The sequence below is a fragment of the Herpailurus yagouaroundi genome, unplaced genomic scaffold (assembly GCF_014898765.1).
Source record: "Herpailurus yagouaroundi ecotype Mexico unplaced genomic scaffold, PumYag 215, whole genome shotgun sequence".
In the NCBI taxonomy this organism is placed as follows: domain Eukaryota; kingdom Metazoa; phylum Chordata; class Mammalia; order Carnivora; family Felidae; genus Herpailurus; species Herpailurus yagouaroundi.
Window position 1 is genome coordinate 1,136,332 of NW_024412446.1, and position 11,157 is coordinate 1,147,488.

The following is an 11,157-nucleotide window of genomic DNA, read 5'->3' on the forward strand; positions in this document are numbered from 1 at the left end:
GTACACACATGTGTATACATATTGTACATATGTGCACAAAATAAAATTTCAGATGGAGATGAACACTGTAGAAATATAAGCATGATGACAGGTTAGGGTGATTTGAAGGCAAAGGGAATAATTTATAGAGGGGAATCAGGAGGGGCCTCCTGGAGGTGGTGACATTTGAGCTGAATGAAATGAGGGAGCAAGCATGAAAAGATGTGCATTATGGAATTTGGGGGGCAGAAGAGACCACAAATGCAGAAGTCCTGAAGCGAGATCACTTCAATTCTGGTTCAGCTGAAGCTGGGTGAAAGAGGGAGGAGAGGAAGGAAGTGAGAAGGGCAGGGCCGGCAGGGGGCTGATTACACGGCAGGAGGCCTTGGAAGCCTCCATTTCAGCTTGGTTGCAATGGGACACTATTGGAGAGTTTTGACGCGGGTGGGGGTGACACGATTGGTTTCCCCTCTTAAGAGATCATTCTGGCTCCTGCGTAGTGAACAGACAGTAACCACCATCGTGGGGCAGGAGTGGACGTAGGAGTGAGAAGCTGGGGCCAGTGCAGGGCATCAGTGAGAGCAGGGGCTGGACTGGTGGGGAGTGAGAAGTGCTCAGATGTGGGATGCAGAGCTTATCCATGGACTGGTTGTAGGGCGCGCAGAGAAGAATCAAGGAGACTCCCAGGTACCTCACCTGAATAACTGGTTACCATTTCTGGAAACGGAGAAGCCCCAGGACAAAGCAGTGCGAGTAGGGAGAAACGGGCAAAATGAAGAGTTCCTATTTTGGTGAGGCTTGTCAGATACACCGGGCATTTGCATGTACATGCCCGAGCTGCACCGGCTTTGTAAATGGGCCACTCAAGGGAGAGGTCTGTACTGGAGACAGAAGTACACGATCCACCAGTGTGTATGCTTGATCCAAAGCCATGGGATTGGGGATCACCCAGGAGTGAACACAGGAGAGAATGAGTGATAGGGCCCTCCAACAACAAAATGTTGGGAAAACAAGCTGCCAGCTATGGAAATGAGGAGTGCCATAGTGGAGGAGAACCAGGAATGGGTATCGTTCCAGAAACCAAGTGAAAAAAGGAGGGAGGATCAGCTGTGTCAGAGGCAGAGGTCGGAAAGTCCCCATTGGGTTTGACAATGTGGCGGTACTTGTGAGCTGGACTGGAGAGGTTCTAATGCGGTGTCAGGACAAATGCCCATCAGGGATAGCCGTAAGACAGAATTGGGGGTGAGGAAGTAGGGACCGTGAGTACAGATAACTTCCTGCTGTTATTAAGTTAGATTAATTATGGCTCCATTAATTAGAAGTAATGATTATACTTCAAGGAAATTGAGGCCTAGAAAGATTATAAATAACTTGCCCAGGGTCTCACAACAGAAAAGTCTATGCTCTTAAACACGAGGAAGGTTATTTCCTTCTACCTTCTGAGTGTGGTCATAGGGAGGCCACGGAGAAATAAAGGCTACTTACAGTCTTCCTTCCTCAGGGCTGCCAGCAGGGGAGGCCAAGTTCACCCCAGCCACCATGGGCTGGGTGTTCTGGGCCAAGCACCAAGCTAGGTATTTTACAAGATTTATAGCATTCAGTCTTTTTAATGACCGTCCAGAAGAGGAATCATTATTTTCATGTTACAAATGAGGAAACCGAAGCTCAGAGAGGCTAGGACTTTTGCCTGAGGTCACCCAGGTAGAAGGTGGTAGAATCTTGGGCCTGGGTCTGCCTAACTCCCAAGTCGGTGCTCTTAATCATCACAGCATACTGGCTGACCACCAGCAGAGATGGTTGGAAGCTGTGGAATAGTTGCCAGGGATTTATGGCAAGGCTGTCCACCTCCCTGTCAGCACACCAGACTGGTGGCTGCTCTGGGGGCCCTCTCCTGACCTCTCTATAAACTAGGAAGTGGAGCTGTAGGCACAGAGGTTGTGGAAACAGGATTCGGCTCTCAGCCTGCCCACACTTGTTCTAACCAAGGTCGGTGCTTGCTGCCGTCTGGTTTCCAGACTGGCGGGGCATTGTTTTGCAGGAGCTCAGGCACAGACCCACTCGTATGGTAACTCGCCAGCACCCAAGGTTGAGGAGGGGGGGAGGCATAAGCTCTGGAAAGGACGGAGGGCAGGAGCTGCAGGTGAGACAGTCCCACCCTGAGATTCCTGAAATGTGATCCACAAGGCCCTGGGGCACGTCTGTCCTGACAATGGAAAACACTGGGATCAGATACAAGTTCAAATCCTGGTTTTAGCCTTCTACCTACATAACCTCAGGTCATTTTTATGAATGCTTAAAAATGGATATTAGAAGGAGAACATTGCCTAATGGATTTGGAGAAGAGCAGTAGTCTGGAAGTCGAGTTCCAGGTTCATCATCTGTGTGAATTTGGCCAGATCCCATCCCACCTCCGAAGCTCAGTGTTTTGCTCTGTAAGTCAGCCTCGCAGAATGGGTGGGGAAGGTTGGCCACGAAAGGTAAGAATGGAAAAGCACCCAGAGTGCTGCTATGGAAATGGGAGGCACTCAAAAAATGTTAGTTCTGAATTCATTCACTCACTCACTCACTCACTCACTCACTCACTCACTCACTCACTCATATTTACTGAATGTCTACTATAGCCCAGGCATTTGGCTAAGCACAGAGGCATTCCCTGCTCTATTTGCTTTTATCCTGGGAGTGAACCTCCTTTGACCCCATGTAGTTCAGTGAGTTACATTTTGAAGAAGTCGATAGAAAGTATCTCCTAAAGGATCACAGGTGGCAAGGAGAAACAGGGGGTTAGCACTCTGAGTACTTGACCATGTACCAGACACTGTCTCCTACACTTTGAAGATCCTGTGGTGGGGGGTGGGTAGGATTTTCTCCACGAGAGACGCAGAAGTGGTCTCGCAGGGTGAATCAACTGCCCAAGGTCACATGACGAGTGGGGAAGGAACCAGGATTAATGCAAGGCTGCTGGGCTTTCCTAGAACTCTGGGGTGCTTCTACAGTAGCACTGCCCAGGATGTGTCCCTCTGCCCGGAGCTTCTGTGCACACTAACGGCCCCATTCGAGGCACACAGCAGCATGTGAAAGATTCGGAGAAGCCCCGCCTTGTGGTGTCTAACTTTAACCCAGCCGTTCACCCAATACTTATAATGAAGGGATCTTCCCCTCCTCACACCATGTGCCCCCAACTCCCAGCAATGGTCTTAAAACTCCTTTTGGAAAATAATACTTTAAAACAAAGAGAAAGCAGAATTGCCACCGGAACTCATTTCTGACCCTTTGCCTTGGGAACAGAGTTAGTGCAAATTTTCTTCACCTTGGTTCTTTCTGCCGTCAGGAGGCAGCACCTGTACCCTCACTTGACTTCATTCTGCCCTTCTCCCCACTTCCTCTTCTTCAGTTTGTAGGAAGGAAGTTTCCTGATTGGAACACCTACGTGGGCTAGATTTTACTCTTGTTCCTGACCGTTAACTCCACAACAGCAGCAAATACCATGGGTATTTTAGAGATGGATATTGGAAGACAAATATTGTTTAGGTGGAAGGAGTCTAGGATTTAGAGCCAAAGCCCAGAGTCTAAAGGTCCAGCTCTAGAAGTGATCACCTGTTGGACCTTGGGAAGGTCACTCTCCACCTCTGAGCCTCAGTTCATTCCTTTGTACTAAGGAAGTTTCAATAAAAAGAAATGATGAGATCCTGTTCATGAGAAGTGTAAACATAAAATGCTATGTGAATAGTTTTATCCTAAGTGTGATCATCCTTCTTATCATCCCAGAAATGAGTATACTACCAGACTCCTGGAATATCCAGGGACTTAGGGACAACTTCACGGTGGTTCTAGAGGGCGGTTCATGCAGCTTCAAGGTCGGCTGGCCACTCTGTCCAGTGGAGGGGAGACGCCATTTGGGGGCCAGATGCTCAGAGAGCATCTCCAAGTATTTTGATTAAGAGACAATTTCCTGAATTCAGAGGGCCTGTTTCAACAAGCAAGCATCAAAGTCAACTTGGGGAAGACAGGAATAATTAATCACAGCCCTGTCTAGGGCTGACCAAGCGGCAGATGGATTGATAAACCTTTCAAAGGGGAAGGTATTCCCAAGAAGGGCTGCTGCGCCTGGCTGCCCCCCTGATTGAGATTTGTGAGCACAGATAAATGTTTTCCCTGCTCACTACAAAGAGTGGGAAATCGCACGGGAGTCGAAGGGCAGGGCAACAGGGGGTGTCCTTTCATCTTCCATTGGGTGAGAGAAGAGTGGCAGAGCCGGTCCCACACAATGCTCCCTCTCTCCCACCTCCAGAGCCCAGCTACCTAGGCTGTGTGTGTGTGTGTGTGTGTGTGTGTGTGTGCACACGCGCGTGCGCGTGCACGCATTTCATGAACGCACATGCACACACCCAGGACATGCCAGGCCCTTAATCTACATGACCTCATTGAATCTCCAGAATAAGGAGATGTTACAACTCTCATTTTAAAGCTGAAGAAACAAGGGCTCAGACAGGTCAAGGTCACCAAACAAGTGGCAAACCAGGAACAGAAGCTACTGCTCCACAACACTGCAGGACCAGGAGATGTGGGCAAAGGGAAGAACAGAGAACCTGAGCCCATGAAAGAACTTGCTCGGCAGCATGTGGCAGTGGAGGAGGTGTGATTCGCAGGGCTCAGGTGGATAAAAGACCATCAACAAGACCAAACCCTGCTGAGAGCCACTGACATGAAGTTCAAGGTTGTTGCCTACTTATCTAGTAATCAATAAAGGCCAAATAGTTCCCACACTGCACAGACCCCAGCTCCTAAAAGGTCCTATTGTATTATTCTGGAATTGTCATGCATGCTCAGACATCTTGTCCTATTTCCTAACTCTCGGTGTCCCGTGACAGTCCAGCTGTCCAAGCGGCAATGATGAGCCACACCTTTGGTTGTCTTTGCTACTCCATCAACCCTGCGTGGAGGTGGGAACCAGCCATCCACTGAAAGAGTGACTAAGCCTCTGGATTTCCCACTTTTCATGCACCAGGAAGTCAATTCCAAGCTTCCTGACAGCAGACCAAGTAAATGCAGGTCCCCTCTAAGGCCAGGTTGTCTACTGGGGCATCTCCATGGGTCGGTTGAATTGGGTCATTCTCTGGAGCTTACAGCGTTCTGGGTCCAGCATGGGTCTTGGACTGAGGGAATTGGCCTCAGGACCCTGACTGCTTACTCCCTTTTTCCATTGATTAACTTGTGGAAAATCCTCAAAGGGGTCCCTCTTGCAAAGCATGAAACTTTTTAGAGGGTGTGACTTTCCTGAGTCTCCCTTGGAAACACCTTTTCTATGGCTCACTGATTAATCCCCTGGGGAATACTCAGTCTCACTACCTAAAGGCTCTGTGTCACCCAGTCTCCAGTGATTTATCAAGCTGTAGTCATTTTTTGCTCTTTAGCCTATGGCCCATCTTCTTTGCCCTGTGACCTCAGGGATTCCTCTAGCAAGTAACCAGGAGCCTGGGAAGGACCAGGCTTACGGCTCAGTCCACACGCACCACGCTCTCTGCACGTCAGTAGCCCCAGCCATTGCCCTCTCCTGACTTCCTGTCGGCATTACCTGTTTACTGGAAGACATGTTGGTAAGCGTACTGATGCTGCTTGTATCCGTGACCACCATCGCAGACGGAAACCGGGATGTGTGCGAATACTGGGGGGGTTCCTGCTTGTGTGTGTACACTGGAGAGACAGAGTGAAGACAGAGTCAAGCTGAGATCACACAAGCACATGCACAGCTACAGATACCCCATCCCATCCCATCGCTCCTGTGTCCCCAGGCAGACGGAAGGGCAGTGGTGGAGGCGGCGATGTTTTGGAAGGCAGTGTGTTGGGGTAAAAACACTAGCCGTGTGTTTAAATCCTCGCTCAATTACTTAACCTCAATTTCCTCATCTGTAAAATAGGAATGTAGGGTTAGAAAACATCATGTGGAAAGTACTTTGTACCAAAGAGCTTTGCACAGTGTCTTTCATGTAGTAGTGGACAGCACTTCTGTTCTCCTGACTTTCAAGTGTTTATTTATTTTTGAGACAGAGCGAGACAGAGCATGAACGGGGGAGGGGCAGAGAGAGAGGGAGACACAGAATCTGAAGCAGGCTCCAGGCTCTGAGCTGTCAGCACAGAGCCCGACGCAGGGCTCGAACTCACGGACCGTGAGATCATGACCCGAGCCGAAGTCGGACGCCCAACCGACGGAGCCACCCAGGCGCCCCGTGTTCTCCTGACTTTCAATAAAATGTTAGGTGCCCAGACATCAACAAGTGGCCCCCTCAGGCATATGTGACGCATCAGAGATTTTAAGGCAAAAAAAAAAAAAGTTCTAAGCAGTTAGCAAACATAAACGAACTGGCCAGCGCATGCTTGTTGTATCTGCCGTGACTCAAGCACCTGGCCTCATGCAAGCAATTATAAATGAATTAACAATGATAATTAGACATGGATATAGTTAATTGTATAATCAACAATTATACAATCATAAATAATTATATAAATCTGGGTTGTTCCAGACTGCACTAAAATGACATCGTATGTCACATCATGCCATCGCAGAAATAGGAAGGATGACGAAGGGAGACAAGATTCAAATAAAACCTCCAGGAACATGTGACTCGGTTTTTAGCTTTAACAGTACTTGTTCACCAAGTCTAGAACATTTTGAGTTCTGTAACTGACCATTAGATTCATATAAACTCCAGGTCACATGACCGAACAGAAGCATGTGGCTGTTGGGCCATGAGGGAGGGAGCAGTTTATTCTCTACCAAAGCATCCTCTAGTAGGGAATGGGGTAAATGTCACCACTTGCTAGCCCAGCTTGTCCTTCCTGTGGAGGGAGGCCGGTTATTTCCTGGTCCGGGGGCCCCTAGCTGGGCCTTGGTGGTCAACAGGTCACTGGTGACCAGTCTCTGGCTGTCCCACCTGGGCCTGGCCACGGAGGAATCCTGCCCAGGTGAGGGGGCAGGGACAATTGGGGGCGTATTGCCAGGCCCTGAAAAGACAGAAAGTGGGGTATGACATATGGTCCCAGACTCTGCTACAGGCTATGGCAGATTTTTTTTTTTTTAAAGCCACACACACACACAAAAAATGTGATTGGAATGTGAGATGGTGCATAGAAACAAGCTCCACAGGCCTGAGGCGGGGACAGAGCCTGAGGATAGAAGGCCGAACTTGGTTGCTCTTCCTTAGACCCATGGCTCCGATTGAGGCAGCCGGGGAGAAACAAAATTCCCCTTCCCCATTCCTGCCTCCTCTTATTAAAAACTCCCTTAATAAACAATGACTTGCATTTCTTTCACTCTTATGCTCACCAAACACGGTTCATACCAAGTCTTACTTCATCTCCATTATCACTCTACATTATTATTTCCATTTTACAGATGAGGAAAATTGAGGCCCAGAGAGTGGCTAAATAACTTACCAATGGCTACACAGCTGGTAAGTCTCAGGACCAGGATTTAAATTTAGGTGTATCTGACTCCAAGAGATGATCACTCTATTACAGAGACTTCTCTGGTGTTCCTGTGGGATGGTGCCTGCCATGATTTCTCCCCAGACTTGTAGGCCAGGGGCTGTATCCTGACATGGCCAGAGGGCTGGGGGCCTGGGGCTCAGGGTGGAGGGCAGAGATCTAGTGGCTGGCTGTGGGTGGGAAATAAGTGGTTGAAAGACAGGACTGAGAGTAGGTATAGAAATAGGCCGTGACAACTCGGGGGGGGCGGGGAGAAGTGCTAATATTCCTTATCCAGGATGGCATGCAGGTGGCATTTTCCACCTGTGCTCATGATTCTCAATTTGAGATGTTCAGGGTGTGTAAATTGGAGAGCACGGGGATTCTAGAAGATTCTTCAATTTCAGGGAGGGCACATGGGATGCAAATTGCATTCCCACTCTTGCCATCTGGTAATGGCTGCTCAGACTTTCAGATTGAAAAGGCTAAGTTGAGGCTCATCAGGAAAAGGTACTGTGGCTGATCGGTGATATCTTCCATGGGTACCAAAGTGGGCAATGGTGGCATGTGTCCCACACATGTGCTACACCCTGCTTTCTTTCTCCAACTCCACTTATGTAAAGTGGGCCCTCAACTGTCCTCTTCAAACCTGCCCGCCCCCCAGGAATGGGGGGGGATCTAGGAAAGGCACAGACCACAGGAAGGTCATGCTGAGACACTGTCTGGGTTGATAACAGGTAGAGAAAAGTGACCAAATCAGTATACTTCCAAGCAAGTACAGATCCAGAGAGGGCAGAGGTGGGTTGCGTAGGGCCCTTGCTGGTACCTCCGCCCCACCCCCCCCAACCCGCCTGCATCCTTACTGTGGGAGTTCTGTAGCTGAGTCACGGCCGCCATGAAGGGCTGCTGAGTCATGTGGCTGCCGGGGCTTTGCTGCATGAGGGGCTGCTGGTGAGGGCTGTGTAGCTGCTGGGAGAACTGGACAGGCTGCAGGGCGGCCAGGCTGCCAGCCACACTGTTGATGACAGGGACGCTCTGTGCTTGGGAGGTGTTGAGGCCTGTGGGAGCAAGAAGGAAAGATCAGAGGTGGCTTCCGGGAAGGGGAGGGTTGAGTGCATGGATGAGGTCACCCACCGAGCCCCTGCTGTGAGCCAGGCAAGGCTGAGCTTTGCTTGAGAGATTGCACAGGAAACGACTTTCTAGATCCGTTATACAGACAAAGAAACTGAGGCTTGGAGAGATTGACCTGCTGACATTCCACAGTGAGTTGCAGATGGAAATGGGCTTACACAGATCCGAGGCATGACAGGCTCCCAAAGTCATCCCGGCACCTCCCAAACTTGAGGTTGCCAGGACCCTGGGAAAGCTGCCTCTGCTTGCCCACTCCCTCCAGGCCCGACTCCCTGAGAGGGCTGCCCGGTGCCCTCAGGGCAGTTAAAGGAGGCAGATTAGTGCCCAGGCCTGTCTGTCCAGCAGAGGGCAGGAGTGATCAGGAACTCACATTTCGACAAAACCACAAAACCACCTCCACAGTCCTAGGAGTACGAAGCCAGAACACCCTCATTTAGTGGACTTGTGCAAAGACCCCGACAGAGGTCAGGTGCTCATTCTCTGGCTGACAGCAGAGAGCAGGATAAACAGCAGACCTCAGCCAGTTCTATGAAGTGGACGTAACTCATCCCGTGGCACGGGGCTTGTGGCATCCAGAGGTCCAGGTACTGGGAGGAGGAAGTCGTAAGTGAACGGTTGACAGTTTACAGTGGTTCTTGCCATCTTTCTGTTCTGGGGGTGGGAGGCTTCTGTGGTACTGCTCCATGCCTGTGTCCTGAAGCCTCTTCAGAACCAGGGCCGGCACTACAGAGACTGCGTCCCTGGTCCCGCATCTCTGGGCAGGAGTGTGGGGGAGACAGCTGAGGCAGAGTATGAGTAGGGATGAGAGGATCAGGGGCAAGACACCCTGACCTCTTTCCTGGGGCTGTCAATGTTCCTTTGACCGTGCTTTCTGTGAAATGGGGGGGCAGGATGGGAAGGAAGAAGAAAATCCAGAAAAAGGTGTCTAGGCAAGTGCGGAAGGGACACCTAGAGAGCCTTTCCTGAAACAGAGAGGGTTCCAGAAGTGGGTTTGTGGGAAGTCCTCCAGGGAGATAGCACAAAGACCTCATCTGCTGCTTACTCAGGGCTTTAGCTGATACTGTTATCAGAACCCTAAAAGGCAAGTCTCCTGATCGGAAGTGAAGGAAGAAGCCCCCTCCTGGCTTCCTTGGGTGGGGATGGGGCCAGGTCCTCTGATCGCCCTCAGACCAGCACTATCTCCCATTCCCCAGGGGCTCACCTGATACCCTGATATCCTGTTTCCCTCTCCTGCCTTCCACTGTGGTCTCAGTCTCCTGGGAGGCCCCAGATGCTTGCTGTTCCCCCGGGGAGCCCATTACAGCTGCTCTTTTGGGAAATCCCTGCCCAGAAAAGCAAATTACCCTGCCTAGAGTGGATGACGTTTGAGGGCACGGTTCTGAAACCTGCCTGTGCTTTAGAGTCATCTGGGGGAGCTCTTTAGGAAATACACATTCCTCCGCCCCACCCAAGACTTAATGAGTCAGAACCTTCCGAGGTAAGGCCCAGGAATCTTATTTTCAACACCGTCTGTGATGCTGCTGTGCCTCAATTCCAGGATCCAGAGCCACTGATGTCATCCTAGCTCCCGCGAAGTGTGACTCGTGGCCTTTTCCCCTGCTTTCTGTGCACTGGTTCCTGCCCAAGAAGCATGTTGTACAGCCCAGGGGATGAAGAGAGAGTGAGGAGTCGGCAGTGCCGGGGCCTTTGTTATCACTTCTCCATGGGCCTCTGTGGTCCCCAGGCAGGACCCACACACTCAACCCAACAGTTGGCCACATGAGGCCACAGTTGCCTGCAAGCAATTCTTCATCCTGACACTCTATGGGGTAGGACCATGTGTCTCAGCTGGGTTTTCTGTTGACGCTCACCATTGTTCATGCTCCCTCCGCTCCAAGCACACGCACGCACGCACACGCACACCCTTCCAAGGGCCACCTACACTCTGGTGCTGCCCCTGCAGTAGATTAGGACTACAGCGAGAAGGTAGACAAGTGTGGGTGGAGGAGATTAGGAGGAATGAGATTGAAAAATATGGAATAGCTCCAGGAAAAATTTTAGTTCAGATAGTGCCTAAGAAAATATGTAATTGTGGGGGCGCCTGGGTGGCTCAGTCGGTTGAGCGTCTGACTTAGCTCACGTCATGATCTCACACTCCATGAGTTCAAGCCCTGCATCGGGCTCTGTGCTGACAGCTCAGAGCCTGGAGCCTGCTTCGGATTCTGTGTCTCCCCCTGTCTCTGCCCCTCCCCTGCTCATGCTCTGTCTCTCTCTGTCTCAAAGATAAATAAAAACATTAAAAAAAATTAAAAAAAAAAAAGAAAATATGTAATTGTGTAGCTGTCGGCCAAAGCTTGATGTGGGAAGAAAAGAGGAGAGTGGGGTGGTTCGTGTATCATTTTGGTTGTGGAAATAAAGAGGTGGCATATCTTACTCATGGATCTTTTACTCAAATCTTCTAGAAGGCGAGCAAGCTGGGTTTAGATATCCTATCTCATTATCAAACCCCGGGGTTAGTCTGGTTACCATATTCCTGTGAAAAGGCAGTAAGTTCAAAATAAATTTTTATTTGGTAAGCCCTCTAAATGCTTCTCTACTCCCATTTCT

The 11,157-nt window shown here is 50.1% G+C and overlaps 1 protein-coding gene across 6 annotated transcripts in view; it reads right to left on the bottom strand.

The window, feature by feature from the left end:
• Window positions 1-11,157, bottom strand: part of HNF1B (HNF1 homeobox B) — a 55,022-nt gene that overhangs the window by 3,354 nt on the left and 40,511 nt on the right. For 4 of the 6 annotated variants that reach the window (XM_040455166.1, XM_040455165.1, XM_040455163.1 and 1 more), the window contains exons 7-8: window positions 8,304-8,498; window positions 5,552-5,670 (exon numbers count right to left, since the gene is read on the bottom strand). In XM_040455166.1, coding sequence (XP_040311100.1) covers window positions 5,552-5,670; window positions 8,304-8,498 — 314 coding nt within the window. The remainder of the gene's footprint in view (window positions 1-5,551; window positions 5,671-8,303; window positions 8,499-11,157) is intronic. The other 2 variants (XM_040455164.1, XM_040455167.1) reach the window with 1 other exon arrangement.